Genomic DNA, 19,487 nt, shown 5'->3' on the forward strand with positions numbered 1-19,487 from the left:
CCCATTCTGACAAGCTATTTGACCTTCAGGCCTGAGTTGCTAAGCTGGAACGGGCCTTCTCTGAAACAAGCCCAGCATTGGACTAATCAGACAGTCAACCTGCGACTCCCCTGGGCCACTAAATGCCTTTTGTTCGTTAAAACCAGAATAAGGCATGTCTAGTGCACGTGCCCAGGGAAATCAAGCTTGAGTTACCCACTTCTTTGGGTTAAAATCTTCCGCTACACAGTATACAAACAGAAATAGATACGAGCGTATAAAATTATAGGTGCAATGCTGTGTCTTTGTTCTATCCAACCAAAGCTTAATGAGTGCAATCACTTGATTTTGTTCATTTAATAGTCTGAATTCTATTCAGACGACGAAAGTTTTTATTTCTACGTTGCACCATACAAATGCACACCGCTGATCTTCTCTTTGTTCAACACCCTCGGGGACCAACCAACCTGCAGGTCCTGGTCGCGTGGTGTTCGATAATCACCTCATATTGGAGCTAAAAGAAACCAAGCGACCATTTCTTCTTCTCTTCTTCTTCTTCTTATCATCGGTGGATAGGGTGAAACTAGTCATGTTTTATTTCGCCGGACCCGATTCCCGCCTCTCATCACGAATCCCCTGTTCTTCACTGCATCGGGGGTGCCAGATCCTCTACTTTATGTCAGTTCCTACCTCAAGCAACACAGTTCATAGGAAAAAGCAGTCCTCGGCAGGCCCACCTCCTCCAAAGCCCATAATTTATGTACATTTGCTGAGCTACTTCTTTTCATCCATCCGAGTCCAACTCGCGGAATGGTAGGGGGACGTTCTTCACCGCCCTGAACTTGCCCGCGTTGTTCAGGTGCTCATTCTCCAACCTTGGAACAATCGAACCAAAGATGGGAACACACATTTCAGCTCAGGTAATTACTGGATTAGTCTTATATCCGAAATCCATGATGAAGAGTATATTACCTGTAAAAATTCCAGTGTCCTCGTCGAATGATCTCCAATGATGCTAACAAGAAATCAACCAACCGGTGCTCCACCCGCCCCAGGTTGAACCGCATCACGCTTTCGATCCATGCAAGCCTAAGTACGAAATTGAGTGCCTGAATTGCAAGCCAGTACGAAAGCTTTGTTAGAGTGGGATGAACTTTTGTTCTGCATGGTGAGAGTAGAAGCAGGATTGTTACACTTACAATTGAGACATAATATATGCACTTGTTCTTTAAGATGAGCTCATCCCTTAGCCATATGTTCTTTGAGTTTGGATCAAAAAAACCCCAGTCCTTAACAAAGTCCCAGTAGAGTTGATAGAAGGTAGCAGCAGTGGAGGAGATAATGACGACAGCCAGCCACAGTGGAGTGGGTTCCACTGCATACTTCCACCTGGCGGCAGCTGCCAGCATGGCCGACACGTACTTCCCAGCATTTGCCAAGTGGTTTGCATCGTACCCCTCCTCGATAAATCTCCTGGCACACTAGGGAGCATTGTCCAGTGCCAAGTGTCAAATGTCTAATTAGCTACAGCAACAGATTGATGTACAAAAATTGGTGCTATATGCAATGCCAATTGATGGATGCATGCTCTCAAATATTGAAGGCTTAAGTTGGAGAATAATTGGATCATTTTACGAGAAAAACAGAAGCAATAGTTATGCTTTCAAGATACAAAGCTTAATTAGGACAATGGAAGGTTTAAGAGCAGAACAGATTAGAGCGAGTTTACCTGCATGGCCCGCCAGTAGTAAGGAAGGAAAGAGATGACATAAGCCAACAGCTTGTACTGCTGGCTACGGGTACAAGTCTCGTAAGGATGTATTCTAAAGCCTCCAGCCATGAAGTAGCATGCTGTGAACTCCATGTGCCTTAGAAGTGGGATCTGTTATAAGTTATAACAAGTAATTAGCATGAGAAACTGCATATAGAAGCAAGAAAATTGTGCAATACCAAGTATAACCAGTGCTGGTGTTTTAGATTCATTGGGTTTATATTGTTTTGGATATATTTTTGTATGGAATGGAATTCACCTGGCTGGTCAGCTGGTCAGCCATGAAGAAGTCCACCATCAACACCTGCAGTGTATCACAACCATTCGAAGAGCTTTTAGGCACCATACCAAATCATGTGACCAGGATCATAACCAAACAGCAAAAGAATAACAATAGATGATGCTTACTTTGTAAAATGGTGAGAACATGATGTTGCGGATTACTCGCAGGAAGCTGTAGCGAGTTGGGCGGTAGAATATATTGATAGGGCAGATGAGTAATCCTGTGAACAGCTGAAACAAAAAGTAGAAGTTATAACTAATCAGACAGATTAATTGTTAAGGTGGCAAAAAGAGTGTAATTAAGCTGGAATATTTTCTATGACAGGGTATGTCAGGAATAATGAGAGAGATTTGCTACCAACAAGAGAACTCCTGGTATGGACTCGACATGCTGTGAGGAGACCCCAGCAGACCGAAGCAATAAGTGGATGACCATAGCCCCTATAACTGTGGTCATGAAGGAGGTACAGATGAGGAAAGCATCCCTGTGCTTCAGAGCTGTGCTTGGATTGAATTCAAATATAAAGTTGTGGTTTATTCTGGTGCCTCTCCACATGAATAGGTTGCACCCATACAAGAAAATATGCAAGCTAAGAAGCGCAAACATACTGCAAAAGAGAACAACCAGCGTGATTTAATATCAACTGAAGCTTCATGATCAGAAATGCATGCACTTACTGGCTTTATTTCATGTGCAATTGTCTAATGAAAACACAAATAGATAAAAAAGCATAATTATCCAACTTGATGTATGTATATGCTGGTTAAATATTGCTTATATCCCCTATGATGGACTGCATCTTCAAATACGTGGAAGATTTTTGTATACTTAACTACTCGTAGTTTTCCTCTAAAATGCTAGGCGACACGAAGCCAAAGTGTCTATGATTCCGTTTCCAAGAAAGATATAAATCATTCTACTGGAGGATTGTTGAGGAATAGTGAAGGGCAAACGGCGCAGTATGCTTTACATAAAAGTGATTATGTTCAACTAATATTCCTTTGGTCGGCTCCTGGTCGTTGAAATATGAATTGCGGGAAAAAGTGCGAACTGAGTAGTGGAATTGTGTGTCTCATTATTAAAGCTGATCATTACTGTATTTCTATAGAATCTTACTCATGATGTTAGTGGGGCTAGGGTCACTTGGAAAAGAGGGGCTCACATTTATCCGACCATTATCCGTTAGTTATCTGTCATGAAAAAGATATGATCTTGATGGTTGAAGAATGACAATTAGAAACAAGGAGAGAACCGTACTAGTTTATGTCACCATGCAACCTAAGAGAAAACCATCTATTTAATTCAACATATGTTTTATGAGCTTTCATACTTGTGACTAGATGATGTGAAGGCAAGCAAAATGTAACAGGAAGAAAAGCCTTATTTGTATATGAAAAAGTGAAGTAGGATTTTATCATCCTAACGTGAGAATTAACTTTGAAAGATTGCTCATGTAACGATCATCGTAACCCAAATCTAGCTCTCGTTTTGAATGTAAAGGTTACAGTTCTAATGTGATTCCCTCAAACAATTTCATGAGGAGATATTATATACCTTCTTTTGGGGTTTAGCAACCAGGCATAATATAGTTCAACCTGGTAACAGGCCATTGCCATGTGGGTTATGAATGGCATCCAATGATCCCAGGTTATGAGGTGAACTAAATGATTTGCCTGACAGGCTTATTTTCCGGTGGAGGCAACTTAGCTCTTAATAGATATCTTTTTGTTTTTTGGATGAGAAGCTCTTAAAAGATGTCATATCGTTTTCTTGCGAAATTCTTTTGTGATAATGATAGTGGACAAACATTTCTCAGAAAAGAAAAAAATGATAGTGGAGAGACAACTAACAGTAAAGAAGAGACACGAAACTTCTAGAAACTTTTTCTTTAATAAAGTTACGGAAATCTTGAATGGAAGTACGTACCTGAAAACAGGGTAGACGGTTTCCACGTAACCAGCTTCAGTTGTGGAAGAGAAGATGCCGCTCAAGTGCGCTAAGATGGCGTATACACTGAACAAAGTTACGAAGCTGCCAGTAAACAAACCTGCAACAGAAAAAACACATCACAGACATGAAGGATATGGAAAGTTTGAGACGTAAGGAAGATTTTTGTTTTTTTTTTTAAAATAATAATGCGAAGAGGCTTAAGGAAGATTATCTCATGAGTCATGACTACATCAGAGTAGAAGCAAACCCAACGGGGAAGCCTTGCCCGACTTTATATCCATTTATCTCGAATTTTTTCTCCATGGATATTCCTGAAAATACCCAGCTCGTCTCATGATCTATTTACTAATTTTCTCACTTCGTCTGTTAATAGAATTTGGCACGTCATATACTTGAAGAAATGACATATATATATATATATATATATAAAGTTCCACATAACAGTGTGAACCAGAAGCTCGCACGGATTTTGTGCCAGTGTCACAATCAAGTAATAGGTGGTCGCGGTAGCCATCATACGTAGTTAATGTTATGGTCCCTTTCCACCGATCGGGATTCAGGTTCGATAATATTTATTCGTACCAGAGAGGGTGGAATTCATTTTCACCGAGTGGGATGCCTTTTTTGGGCAATTTCAGGGACGTCACGGGGGTATTCTTATGCAATTCCACGTATGAAATGTTATGCGATACGTCACCAACAAATAATTTGCTTCCAGTACTGGCTGAGCACTAAGAAAGTGGCTGGGATGCACGTTACTCACCCAACGAGAGTCAAATAGCTGGCCCACTGAAGGAATGATGGATAGAGGTTTTATTTTCTTTTTATGTATATGGTATATCAGTTTCTCGTAAGTACTATATATCATGTAATATTTTTAGAACTGCATGTTCATGATTTTTATGATTTAGCATATGAAAGTTTATATACAATTTTTATCAACACGGTCATGAAATATCATGACGTGTCATTGAATGGATAATTTATTCTTTTTATTGTTAAGACAAGATGATCACTCAAGATCTAAATTTTATCCTGCATATATGCAAGTATAATGCACAAAGCCTTCCACACTTGGCAAATATGATGGCAATTGACCATGGCGGTGTTGTTGCTAACAACATTGAAAGACTAATTACGCCTTTAAGTTATTTAAAGAAATTGTAAATATTAACTTCTGATAATGATGGTAGGATAAGTATATTACGTAAGCATAGAACAAGCATACCTACGAGGAAGGTGATCATGTGGGAGTCCTTGGGCTGTTGTGGTCTCAGGAACTTCATCGTCTTTTTCCTGTCATTGCTCGCAAAGTGTCTTGTGAAAATGGATTCCACCTCGTCCGCCAGCTTTACCACCTATTGCAGAAGTGTACCTCGTTATTAGGGAATCTGTCCATGTATAATGTAAACAATAACAGCCCGAAAACCGTCAAAGCGAGCCAGTTAATCAGTAATTTTTCAGTAAATAAAGTTAATTAGTAATTAATAACAGCTCCTCTTTAATTGTTATATCTTCGAACGCCGTCTGAGGAAACGTCCAAAGATGTCCTTCCTCGAACGCTGAGGGTTCTATTTTCAATGTTACGCGACATTGCACGGTGGACAGGCTTGTGCTCCACCAAAAATGGGTACCAGCAGTGGCGGGACCCACTTTATCGTGCTGGAGGTTCTATGCCGAGACCCAACTTGAAACCGCATCTATGCGAAAATGGCTTTCTTGCTACGTTTGCTTGTTATGTTTTTGCCTCATCTTAGCATTAACTCTCCTGAAGAAAAGCCGATGCCTTTCTGTTGGCTTAACTACTTTGTAGGCGCGAGCCTAGCTAGGTAGCTAGGGAGGACACCATGTACAAACAACTAAGGCATTTAAAGTATTGAGACCAGATTGTTAGGTAGACGAGCGTTTGGCACGGGAAGGAGAAAATAATGAGAGAGACATATGATAGAAGACAAGAAGGATATATGCATAGGATGGATGCCCGCGTACCTTGTCGGAGCTGACAAAGTGGGATCTCTTCACCTTCTTTAAGAACCACTCCGAGGCTTCTTGTTGATTCGATACCTTGACATAACAAGTAGCTGAATTCAGTTCCAATGCATCAGTTTTCCATCAAACAATTGCCAGCCGACAACTAGCAAATCAAAAGAAAGAGAGAGTATACAGACGACACGAAACAAGAACCCCTCTCTCGGCCATCGTTTTCGCCTCTTTTACAGGCCCGTCTGTTTCTATCATTTGTAACGAACAAACCGAACATTTTCATGCCTCTGGTGTGAAAGACGGGCAGCCTACCCCCCACTCCCACCCTTTTCCCGGCGACTCAGCTGCCCCGAGAGGGACAGCGGACAGCCACTCCCACTACGTGTTTGAGTGGGACCCATAACATGTATCGACAACGTGTTCCCGGCTGAAGGCAGCATCTGAGCTTTGCATCAAGAATCAACAGACTCAAATACACTCGTCCCAGATCACCGGGTTATGCCTTGTGAGTGGTGTACGAAATGCGACGTGACGTAATTTGATCTGACGGCTCCTGTCTCATCATCTGATAGGTTATTCATTGCTTCGGCCGATGGTCTCAAGAATCATGTTCCCTCATTCTAAACCGATCAAATAAATCCATTAGCATGTCATCATCCAGAAATGTTATTCAATTCTGCCATTCATAAGCTGTTTTTGGAGGCTGTAGCTCTCGTGGACCGCTCTCTCTCTCTCTCTCTCTCTCAAAAATAAATAAATAAATAAATAAAATAAAATTTGTCCTACGGATTGTGGCCGTCCAAATTAGGAACAACCAGTTTTTTTCTTTGATTGATTCAAATATGTGCTATCACCATCCGTTGGGGCGGACTGCCATGTCCTTACCTTGCCGAATTTCTTCAGTATCTTCCTGAATGCCGTCATGTTCAACGAGCTGGTACAAAATAGCGAAACCGTAATAAAAGAATCAAAACGGTTGAAAGAAAATAAATAAAAATAATAATGATAAAAAATTATATAAACTAACAACAATTAACAAAGTACCACGTCAAGTCACGCTCTGCATGCAGAGAGTAAAATGACCAATTTATCCCACGTAGACGCAGTAATGAGCCGATTGAGATTTGGGCGAATCGGTCTTTCTGTGTACGAACCTGTATGTCTTGAGGAGCCCCAGGCCTCGATAGAGCTCCACGAAGGCCCCGCGGATCATCTTCTCGGCGCACTGGATCTTCTTCCGGTTGATGCGATCTCCGCCGCCCGATCCGTCTCTCCTGGAGCCGTTCGCGAGGTCCTCCCAGATGATCGAGGTGACGGCCGAGATCGTCCGCCCTGGGGTCGTCGCCGGGATGTCGATCCTCATCGCAGCCATCCTCGGCTTCCCACCTTTCTTCGCCTTGGTCCGCGCAGACCCGATGAAGCTTACCCCGTTTCTCTCCAGCGCCGCAATCACCTCGTCCGCCACCAGCGGCCCCTCCGACGACGGATCCGTCTCCCCTGCGCTCTCTGCCAACACCACCAAATCAGAAATCATAAGCCATCCGAACCTATTTCAATGGACGATGATCACGACGAGCGACGACAAATCCCACCGGAGAAGGAGGAGGGAGAATTGAGGCCGCCGGCAGCGGAGCTCGGAGTCGGAGAGGAGGAGCTACGTTGGCGGTGGAGGCGGTGCTCATGGAGGATCTGCTTCAGGTCCACAAGGATCTGGATCTGCTTTCTTAGAATCTCGCCTCGCTCGCAAAACTCGTTCTCCTTGGTCTGGTAGAAATTCTCCACCTTATCGAGCTCTTCGTCCAATTTCTCGAGAAACTCTTTTACCTTTATTTATTCAATTATATCTATTTAAAATATTTTTTAAAAATATTAATTTTCAATCAAAAAAATAATAATATTATAATATTATTAATAATTACCTCATCATCTCTTGAACGAACGAGGTCGTCTTTGTACATACCTTCCTCATCCATCTACAAAAAAAATAATGAGATAGATAAATTAGTCGATGAATCATACATTATGCAAAACTAAATATGTAAAAATTATTTTTTTAAATTAATTAAAAAAATTATATATAAATAATAAAATAATATTTATTTAAATTTTTAGAATCACTCCATATTCTCAGCTACCTATATAAATTAGTTTTAAACCTGCGCATTGCATGCAGATTTCAGAGTTAATTTTTTTATCAAAAAATTATTTATAAATAAAAAAATATCATCCTCTCAGAATATTAATGTTGATTCATATTCTCAACTGTACGTATAAATAAACTTCATGCTTCAATCATATCATTTAATTTACATAAATAATATTTAATGTAGTCTTCTAATAATATAATGTTTGAATTTAATATTTTTTATTAAAAATTAAAAATTATTTGGAAGAAGAGCTGGGATACGTAGCTTATGAAATGTTAATTTTTTTCGAATGATATTTATAGATAAAAAATGATTGCTTACGTGAATAGTCTTAATTATTCATAAATTTTTTCTTACTTTTTATTTATATATATATATATTAAATAAATTTTAATTATAAAAATATAATAATATCATACATTAATAATATAATTTAATATAAAAAAATATTTTTTTAATAAAATTTAGTTAAAAAGATAAATTAATAATACTCTAATACTCTTTTATAGAGTATTATTACACACACGATACTAAAGTAATTAGCAATGAGAATAAGTTTTCGGTTCAGCTGTTTGATTAGAAATAGAGTTTTTTTTTTTTTTCATAAAAAGTTTGCTACGAACGAATCTAAAATCGGGAATATCAATTGGACGGTCAGGATTGATGAATCACCACTGTCAAGCCAGTTATCTATCTAACGATGTTCGGCGATATATTTGGCGAGAGAGGAGAAGGGCGCGATATTTTGCGCCCCCCCCCCAAGATGAAAGATTATTATAACGATAGAAAAATATTTCTAACCAGAAAGCTTTGACAGTTTTTCTAAACTGAAACGCAGATAGAGCGGGAAACGAAACGAAACTGCGAGGCAGCGTCACGGAGAAGAACTCGGAACTCGCCGCGCTCTCACGCCTCCTGGCAGTTCCGACGGACTTCACTCGCCCGACTGACCCTTAATCTTGAAAAATAGAAAATTAAAAACAATCCCAAAAATAACCGAACGAAATTTCGTTAGGATGAAAGAAATATGCCAAAAAAGAAAGAAAAATCGGGCTTTATCTGAAAAAAATTCGGACCAAAAAAAAAAAAAAAAATCAAAACTCTACTAGCGGAAGCAGAGAAGAACGGATCAGCGGATCTACTACCTGGAGTGGCTGATCGCGGCGGGTGGACAAGCGGGCGGCGAGGGCACGGAGGGGATCAAGAAGAGAGAAGCCGTAGCGGGGGAGGGCAGAGGCGGCGCCGCCGTCGGAGGGGGGCAGGGAGGAGCGTAGGAGGGAAAGCTTGATCTTCTTGATATGCTTCTTGAGCTGGCGATAGTTGACGAACGCGTCCTTCCACTCTGGGATCAGCTGGGCCTCCAGCTCCCTCGAAAACTTCACCATTTCTTCTTCCGATCTTTCTCCTCCCCCTTCTCGAAATCGACAGCTCGCTCCGATCGAGAGCCAGAGGTTGGGGGGGGGGGGAAGGGGGGAGGGTCGTGGGGTGGGTTAGAGAGAGATGGGGTTTGAAAGGAGACGGAGATGGGACGAGAGATGGAGGGGATATATATAGACAGCGAAACAGAGAGCGGCGGTGAGGAGAGGGGCGGGCGTGATGCCATGGCCTCGTTATTGGGAAATAAGTAAAGTTTATGTCTTAAAGAAAGTTTTGATAACTAAGGCGGCGACAGGAATATTTTATGTTATTTTATTTGTTTTTATTTATTTACTTATTTATTTTTTTATGAAAAGGCGACCGGAATTGTTCTTCCAAATGGGTGAACTCACTTGCACATGACCTAGATGGGAATATTGAATTTTATGTTAATTTTATTTATATAATAATTTTTATTGGATGGATTGACGTCCTATCTATGGCTTACTATTAAACTTATGAAAAGAATTACAATCGTTACTTCTATTCGGTATTAGCCATATATTATGGATTCATTTGGCAATCAGTTTTTTTTTTGGACAAACTTATAATATTAGTTAAAATATTCTAATAATTTTTTGAGGATATTAGTTGAAAATTATAATATTTATTTGCCAAAGATAGAGTTTTAATTATAGTGAAGGACATTAACTTTTTAAACTATAAAAAAATGGATTATTGAGTAACTATGAAGATGTTAATTTTACAATCCACTTAAAACATAATTGTAGGTAAGTACTAGAAAGTGTGTGGTTGTGATTGATTCCTTCTAGAAAGTAACTTGAGGGTAAATAATAGAGATTCCATTCTTCACTTATACAAGGAATTTGGCATATAAATAAACAATTTGAGGTAGATTGGCACACGTTATCTACTTCTCATTAGTCAGAAAACAAAAACTAGCTAAAAGTTGGTAAACATGACTTGGCAATCACTACGTTCAAAAGGATAAATGGCCTCTTCCTACCTACGAATTATGAGATTTGAAACATATAATGTGAAAGTTTCAGGCAACTAAACTCTTTATTTTGGATCTTTGATGTTCCTTTCCGCATTTTATGCTTGAGGAAATTTTCATAAGCTTATCTTTTTTTCTCTCAAATAATAATAATAATAATAATAATAATAATAATAATAATAATAATAATAATAATAATAATAATAATAATAATAATAAAATTCTCTTAGATTCACTCCATGCACAAGCCTTTGGTCCATGCCTTGTGATCACTTGAGAAATCACAATAATTGATGTTTTCTACTACCCATGCGAACATCATGAGCCCACAAGTTGTATATATAGCATCCATCTTCAATATGACTTTATTATATGGAGAGGTCATAAATTGGTAAAAAGAATATGTTTTGGGAGAAATGCATGTGGGCGTCTTATTTACCAAAAGGGAGTGGAGAAAGAAGGGCTGAGATTTATTCTCATGAACTCGCTGGGTCATCTCAGTTCAAGCCCCTCCAACCAGCCAATTTGGATGCAAAATAAATTTCATAACAAAAACCATACAAATTACATCTTATGGCACCCAACGTATTAGATTGTCGATAACCTCTGCCGATCCTTTGCACCCATGCAAGATACTTCGAAGGTCCTAGAGGCAGCGACACACCCCATCCTTTCTAAAGGTTGTAAGGTAGATGGATGGCATCTAGGTTTGCCCCAGCTCTAATCAGTTTGTTTGGAAGGAGAAAGTATTCGTTGGATCAGATTCGCGTTTGTGCGTGTCCTTTTGTTGGTTGGACTGATCCGATCAATAATTTCGCAATCGAAATGGCTTGGAAGGCTGAGTTCTGGATATCAGAACCCGCATGCCAGCACAAACTGCTTTTAAAAAGATAGGCTTCTTATATCCCACGTAGCCGATCACAATTAATATAAGAAAAAATTATCTATAGATTCTTAGATAGATTCAAAATTATTTTTAAATTTTTAAAATTTTCAAATTGAATAAAAAGTCTCTGAAATGCTAAAAAGTTATTTCTGTGTAACCAAGATACATATTTGTATAATCTGAATATAAACGTGCATAACCAGATATTAAAATTAGGTAACCTGCATAACCTGAATCTAAATCTGTGTAATTTGAACATAAATCTGTGTAACCTGAACATAGACCTATATAACCAATCTGTGTGGATGGCAGGACTTAAAAATAACTTCTTAGCATTTCAGAGATTTTTTATTCAACTTGAAAAGTTAAAGGACTTAAAAGTAATTGCGGATCTATCCAAAGACCTATAGATAATTTTTCCTTAACGTAACTGGTTGACTAAGATATTAGTGCTAATGGTTATTAGTAGCCATACTTATTGCACAATTATTAATTAAGTCTTGGGCTAGTAACCGTACCTTGCTCTAATGCACATTATGAATCACATGTTCTAACATTCTTTAGGTCAGTAGCCACTCCATTTAGAAAATTATCATTCTCTTGGACAAAAAGAAAAGGAGTCCGTGATTCGTGAAAGCAAGTCCATAGCATGCTGAACAGGAGCTACATGACTCCTCTAAAACCTTCATCAACCTAAGGTATGGCCAAATAATAATTTTAGTCCGCACTATTTTTTTTTTTCTTTTTCTCCTGCTCACTAGGAGAGCCTACAAGATTCGTCGTGACAGAACTCTAGTTATTAAGATTCCGGTTCTGAAATTTGAGAACTAACGGCTGATTCAGCCTCACCTCTCCCACTATTCCAAAGCATGGGTTATCTGCCACCTTTTATATTAAACTAACGCAAAGCTTTCCAGGTGGCCATTCTTAATTGGATCAAAGTGACGTCAAAAGGCCAGTTAAGCGACAAGGTCTACGTGTATGCGTCTCCCGCCACTACATCAAACGCTCCAATCACCACCGCATCCCGGGGAATCTCTCTGTGTCAGTGGGATCTCGATTTGTTCTTCAGTACTCAGTAGCAAGGCACAGTGTGGGGCACCAAAACTGGCCGTGAACAAAGAAATAATTAGTGGGATCTTCTGCTAATGTTATGTGGAGGAGAGTACTATCTGAGGTTTGGCACCACGCTCGTTACTGTGCTCCTCCCACTAGATAAAGCCTTGAAGAAATCATTGATCCCATGGTGTTGTGCTGGGGACCGTGGTTCAGTGCAGCCTATGGCCTCTGGTGGAGTTCTAGGGACAGCTTTAAGAGTAATAAGGTATATATCGAAAGCTTTGAACAAGATCAAATATGATAAAATGTGGATGATTCTACAAAAGATGTAAGATATTGGGTATCGATTCCTTTTTCCCATGATACTAAGAAAAAATTCCCTTGTTGGTCTTGTTGCTCTCTGATGAATGTCCACTTCACTTTGAAGAGGTAAATAGTTTTTTTGTACAGCGTGGAAATCGGTCATCCTTCTCATAAGCCCTCGCTCATTGGCTACTGCTGCTTTTTAGAAAGGTGTCAAAGCAGGCTCCACTATAAGTTGTAGCCCTTTCCTTCAAGTTGACATGTAAATTTTCCCTTTCCTAGTTTGTAATCCCTGTCTCTTGGCTATTATAAAAAAAGATTAGTGGAGTGTAATCCATTGTTGTCTGATTGTTTAATCATGCTAGCCTATTGTTCGGTTGATTAGTTTCGTTTGCTTGTTTGATCCAAACAAATTCTCATATTGCAGTACAGGTGTGATGAGGCTTTTAGCATGCTTTGGATAAAAAGTGGGTGGGTTAATATTGCACTACATTCTTGTTGCAGGGTCGTATTATCTTCTTGACAAAATATTGTTCATTGGTACACGTGAAGGTTCCCTTTTGGCTACACAAGAACTATCATGCAGCCTTTATGTAATTTGATATTGCTAATTTGTTATGCTTACCAAATAGAGCTCTTAATAACCATCTTTTCGTGCCCTTAAGAACCATCCTTCTGTCAGGTCTATCCAGATGATTCTATTGCCCCTGCTTATAAGCTTGAATACAACTTTGGAACGTTTCTTCAGGAATGATACAGCAAATTAACGTGCACCGATGCAAATCCTATCTGCCAAACATAAAATTGGTGGCTTTTGTTTCCGCCAAATCCTTCCATCCGTATGCCTTTTGACATGATTAACATACAGAGTCTACAAGTCACCTTTCTTTAATGCTGATCCAAATCATATGTATAAATGTCAATGTTACCTCTGCTTGCATTCAATTTATATACATTGCTCAATCTCTTAATACATTCTACCATATATACATATACATACACACATATATGCAAATACATACATATACATATGTGCAAATATATGTATGTATGTATGTATGTTTGTGTATATTTAGTGGCTTTGAACTTCAAGACAGCATTTCAGAAAGACACTGTGCGATTAGCAGATAAGCTTTCCCAAAAAATTAATAATTAAGGTATAATGGCTATCGAAACATATTAGTTGACCACATAGCCTTCACCTACCATCTGATGTATCGCTGTGTTATGGTTATGGGTGCACATCCATGTCTGTCCACTATGTGGCCAAATCACATAACATACGTTTCTTTTTGAGGTGAATGTTCATGCTGTAGAACATAAGAAAACCTAAAGAGAATATCATAGAGATATGATGCAGCTCCGTGGCGTTTGGCAAGAATTGTTAGTAGGTGGGTTTATACGTGGCAAGTCATCTCCATAAACACAAATCAGCTGGCCTAAATTAAGCAAACAGATCTTTAGTGGTGCATAACTTTAATCGGTATTAGTGCGATGACATGCATTGATGTCATTTAATCTGATTTCATGGAGAGATATTTGTTGTCAGTGGAAAATCTTGCCATTATGCTTAAACTATCTATTTGATTATATTATCTTGAATCTCCATTTCCTTCAAAAAAGAGATTATATTATCTTTAATCCCTCATTAAGAGTATGATTGGTTATGACATAATCAGGGTGATCCGGTCCCAACACCTCCTCTATTTTGCATTTTCCATTTTATTTTTTTTAAGTAGATACAACACTGGAGGTAAAGTTCATCCTTTTAAAACTAGAAAGGGAGATATCCTTACAGTGGGCATGACAAGAAGTTGATGTCATTCATGGATACCCAAGGCCAGGCAATAGGACCCCATTTGTCAAATGTACAATACTGACATTTGTCCATTCTCATGAATCAACAGTCTGTTTCGGAATGCTTTGTCCATTCTACTGTGGGTAAAAGTAAGAAGCTGCAGGAAAGTTTGTGGTAGATGAAAGACTGCAATAGCTGTACAACATAATGCAGAACAAGTAATCATAGAAAAGATTCATTTAGATTTTGTTAATATCAACCAATCAGGAAAATGGAGAGCCATATATCACTATTCACTGCTCAGGTTTTGAATGTGTCTCTATGAGTTATATTTTTATCATACGAAGAACTTTATCTTTCCACTACTAGCAAGCACAAAAGTTTCCCTAGACCAGATATAGAAGCATTCGACACGCATGCCCAGAGTGACATGCAGTATTGTAATAGTGGGTAGGTGAGTGAGTTGGACAAGAGCTATATGCCCATTACTTGTTTGTTTGGTCTCTCTTGCTTCCTTTCAAATCCTCTAAGAACAGTTTCTACTGTTTGGATTAGCTGATGACGCGGGAAAGAATGATGTCCTCTTCAACAAGATACGGACCCCTTGAATTGTAATCTATGCTGCTGACGTTCACCCATTTTATGAAGGGTGCAAATTAAGTTGGTGGTACCCTGAGAAAAGTAGAGGCCTCAGCAACATGGGGAGCATGTCTGTCATGTTGCATGACTCGAGGCCTCTATTCTCTCTCAACGCACTGTAATTTGTAAGTTTTCATTAGATGCTTCTTCTAAATTCCTTTTCTTATTTTCTTTACAAGTTTAGGTTTCTGGTTTGGGTAATGATGTCAAGAGATCAAATGGCTTGACAAATTGGAAGATTGACCATAAGAAATCCTGCATGCCAGAAAAAAGGAAACTTAAAACACAGGATTGTTTAATTCTTTCAACGGCAAGAAGTTTCTCTTGGGCATGTCCAACTTGCAAATTATTAATTAACCTGAATCTGAAGCAAATGAATGACACAGCGAACTTCGCCGGAAAACACCAACTCTACTGTCCCTATGCAGGCATCTACTTCAACAGTTAGATTAAAAAGGATAATGATGTACTACAGTCCCCAGGCAACCTTCAAAGTGCCAGTGTTCATTTGGTTAAGCCTAGATCATAGGGCAACATGGTCGAAGTCCGCAGCAGGGATGGGCTAGAATTTGACAGTCCCCGAGCATCATCTCCTCCAGTGTGGAAGTGCCAATTGTTTTCATGCAATGATTTCTCATTCTTCTCAATTTGGCCTCAACTCATAGGCCGCACTACCTCTCCTTCCTGCCCCTGGAATTAAAGGGCTCCCACCAAGGAAGGACACAATTACATTACGCCACTCCCTTGAGTGGGGGAAACATTGTGAAATGCAGTGATTTCATAACCACTACTACCCTAGTGGATCCATATAATGCCACAGATGGAGACAGCACTCAAGTGATTTCATGGTGGCTTAAATATTGTAGAGCTATGTCCAGTGCGTTGCATCAGACGCGTCTCAGATCCGTTCTCTGCACAACGAACCATTAGAACGCTGTCATCATGGACCCATCCAATTTTAGGAGCACTGAGAAGGTAATGGTTGTACAGCCAACTGTTGTCTGGTCTGAGTCTAACAGGTGTATCACACTAATTATCGGTTCATGACTAATCGACCACCCGTGGAGATGAAGACAGCCTCTTCTCCACACATACTGGCCAACCTAATCAGAACCCTACGAAAATTAAAATTGGTTCTAGAGACGAACATAACCATCAACTACCAATAATCACCCTTGCTCTTAGGAGCCACATAATCATAAAGTTAACATTCCAATTTCCCATACTTCAATAGAGCAAAAGAAAGCGAGGGAACGCATGAAATAGATTCCTAAGAAGTCTGAAAATATTTATAGATTTTACTAAGCTCTATAGTCTGTTCTTTATGTACAATACCCAATAATGTGGACCGAAAAAGAAAAAGTTCTATAGAAAACAAAAGAAAAGGAATCAAAGATATCATACACTTTACATATCCACATTCTTAATTTACTCGAGCTAACAAAACCGATCCTTGTTGACACTCAGATAACCAGCCATAACTTTCCCTCCCGTGTTCTGCATGCCATCTATGAGGTAGCACCATGTTGATCCCAAAGCACCAATGAAGAAATCTGCTTCAGTTGCCATTATAAAATTAACGAGGGGATAGTTTGTGCTGGTCTCCCTGCCCGGACTTGACTCATAGGTGGCCGTTGTCATATTCCCAACCTGGCGTGTTACATTTGTGTAGTAGCTAGAAGTTCCAATGACGATATATTCTCGTCTTATCAATGACTTCCTGCACATAACTAATCATTTCGATTCAGGAATTCAAGTGAATAAGCACGAAGGTTTACAGAGTTCAAGTGAGAATAAGATGCCTGCATTTCTGTGGAAAGCCATACGCTATTAAGGTGTGGAAAGCGCTCTCGGATGCGGTTTGCCAGTTGCATGTAGTTTTCGAATCCAACAACCTTCATTTCACAAGCTTTGTCTCCCATCCTCACATGCATGCTTAGAAGTGGATTTGGAACCCCGGGTTTATGGTCAGACCATACAAAACGCTCAATGTCAGCTTGAGATCTGTTACTGACTACCTGAAATATAATTTCATGGTCACTTCTCTTATACCTCAAAAAACTAAATCTTTATGTCTGTTATTTATGTTTCTTAGATAACAGAAGCTCAAAGTATTGTGTGTGTATCATGCACATCATAGGATCCCTAGTGAATAAACAAGAATAATGATATTATCATGCCTCGATAAGTGTAAATGAAGTCGCACCAGATTCTTCAATTCAATCCATATGATGGTCTCAATATGCAGTGAAAGCAATAAAATGATTGATCACAAGATAAAGCAACCTCTCTGAACATATCTTGGCCAGTTGAGGAAATCTTATACATAGGGTCACTTGACACTGTCAAGGGTAAACCTCAAGAAACCCATGAGGCTTCCATTTATTGGTAAGGCTAGAAGAAACATTGCAAAAAAGTTGATTCATATTAAGCAGTCAGCAAATGGATTCGCATTTCTCCTACAGAGAAACTAGGGAATAAATGAACACAAACAAAAGCTTATAAATATTTTATGTATCAGGGGAAAAATTGGATACACGTAAATAATAAATACATAAAACTGAACTTGCATTTTATCCATGACATTCATCTTTTGATGAACTAATCTATCTGATCATACAGATAAGGATACCACTGTAGTTTAGAAAAGCCATCTGGTTGGCATTTAAGCATATACTCACCAACCCCGACAGAGTAGAAACTAATTGAGAATACACTGGATGATTATCGTAAAGGTGTAGTCAAGGAAATTAAACTTCTTTCAGAGGCAAAATTTAAGCTAAGTGCTCTATTTAATCAAGTAAAACTGGTCATTTCTCTTACTTTCGCTATCAAAGGTGAACAAGATGTGCTAATAATACTAAAACCGATAACCATGCTTCAATGTTCAGAAGCTCACCCCCTCTTTGGCCATTATATGACTAAAAATAATACAACACTGTGGAGTATTCTCATGGTTGAATACTTTGAGTCATTAAAACTTATAATTCAATCATTTATCCCTATTCTTCAACTTGCACATACTTAAGTGCCTGCTCCAAATGTGTGATATAAATATCTGGCCCACTTCCTCCTGTAACACATGAAGGTTTAAGCCATCAATAATTACTTCCGTTTGTTTTTAATGACCATTCTCCTACTGCCCCTTTTTTTTCCTTAAAAGTGGAAAAACAAATTTTCATTTTCCTTGGTTTTGACATAAATGTCAACTTCCACAAATATTCAATCTAAGTGCACTCCAGAGTTTACTTAATCATACTAGAAAAGCAGTATTCTATCTGAATAAAGATAACGGCAACATTTCAAATGCAAGCTTCAAGCTTTGCCAGATCATTAAAAAAAAAAAGAAAAGCACTAACATCATGTAGAAAGGAATGTACAAATGCAAAGGATTATAACCTGTTGCGGCCAATCGCCTCGTCGATCCGATCGTCGGGGAACGTGCACCTGCAAAAACGAGAAGTCCACACTGACCGGAGGCGGCTCCGGCGGGGACCCTCCGACGGTCAAGTCAGAGAGGTGACTGGGCAACAGTGAAATGAAGACAGAGAGCTCGATCGAGGGAGAGAGAGGAGCGAGCCTGTGGTTTTTGGAGTCGAGAAGTGGGGGGAGCGGATCGGATCCCTTGCACTGTTGCCTTCCCCGGTTTATATAGTGGAGCACGGTATGGCGCCGTCATTAATGGCGCAGACAAGTGAGGAACTGTCAACTCACTATAGGCTGTCAGAGTCGTCGTGAAAGTGTCATGTCGCCGTGGGGCTGTCACATCATCAGGGTTGACAATGCCCTCGGCGGGACAATGCCCCCAGATGGCCGTGCCGCATGTTGCTGTCAGAACTGACAAGGTCTGGCGGCTGTACGACGATTGGAGGAGTCGACCGACCCTAAGTCGGTGGCCAGCTGAGCGGCGTCGGGCTCCTCCGTTGGTCGGCGAGTTTTACGTAAGTCGGCCATCAGACCTCCCGGCTCAGTCGGTCGGGAAAGGTGCGCCCGACATATCCCCAGTCGGTCGTAAGCCGATGATGGGCCGGTGATGGCGTCAGTCGGTCTGTCCGACTGTCAATCGGTCGGTCGGTCCCTCCGGCCGTAAGTCGGTCGGTCGGTCCGACTGTCAATCGGTCGGTCGGTCCCTCCGGCCCTCGGTCGGTCGGTCCCTCCGGCCCTCGGTCGGTCGGTCGGTGGGTATTCCCCAACAGTTGCCCCCCTCCACTCCTGAGTCGGATGGTGAGCTGGCGGATGTTTTTATTCGGGCAGCAACCCTGGGCGACTAGGAGTGGATTTGTCGCATGCACAGATCCGACCGTACCGCCGGCTG

At 40.0% G+C, this 19,487-nt stretch overlaps 1 protein-coding gene and 1 pseudogene across 1 annotated transcript; both read right to left on the bottom strand.

Annotated features, from left to right (window-relative positions):
- Window positions 1-308: 308 nt before the first annotated feature.
- Window positions 309-9,571, bottom strand: LOC105032933 (phosphate transporter PHO1-2). The gene is made up of 15 exons (XM_010907530.2): window positions 9,259-9,571; window positions 7,886-7,939; window positions 7,559-7,790; window positions 7,121-7,472; window positions 6,852-6,900; window positions 5,973-6,047; window positions 5,212-5,341; window positions 3,960-4,080; window positions 2,391-2,640; window positions 2,159-2,263; window positions 2,010-2,054; window positions 1,709-1,861; window positions 1,179-1,460; window positions 952-1,088; window positions 309-854 (listed from the first exon to the last, which is right to left on the bottom strand). Exons 1-15 carry the CDS (start codon window positions 9,496-9,498, stop codon window positions 764-766), a joined length of 2,316 nt encoding a protein of 771 aa, XP_010905832.1. The 5' UTR covers window positions 9,499-9,571; the 3' UTR covers window positions 309-763.
- A 7,023-nt stretch (window positions 9,572-16,594) lies between these two features.
- Window positions 16,595-19,487, bottom strand: part of LOC105032949 (uncharacterized) — a 33,977-nt pseudogene continuing 31,084 nt past the window's right edge.

This window comes from Elaeis guineensis, chromosome 16, assembly GCF_000442705.2.
Source record: "Elaeis guineensis isolate ETL-2024a chromosome 16, EG11, whole genome shotgun sequence".
In the NCBI taxonomy this organism is placed as follows: domain Eukaryota; kingdom Viridiplantae; phylum Streptophyta; class Magnoliopsida; order Arecales; family Arecaceae; genus Elaeis; species Elaeis guineensis.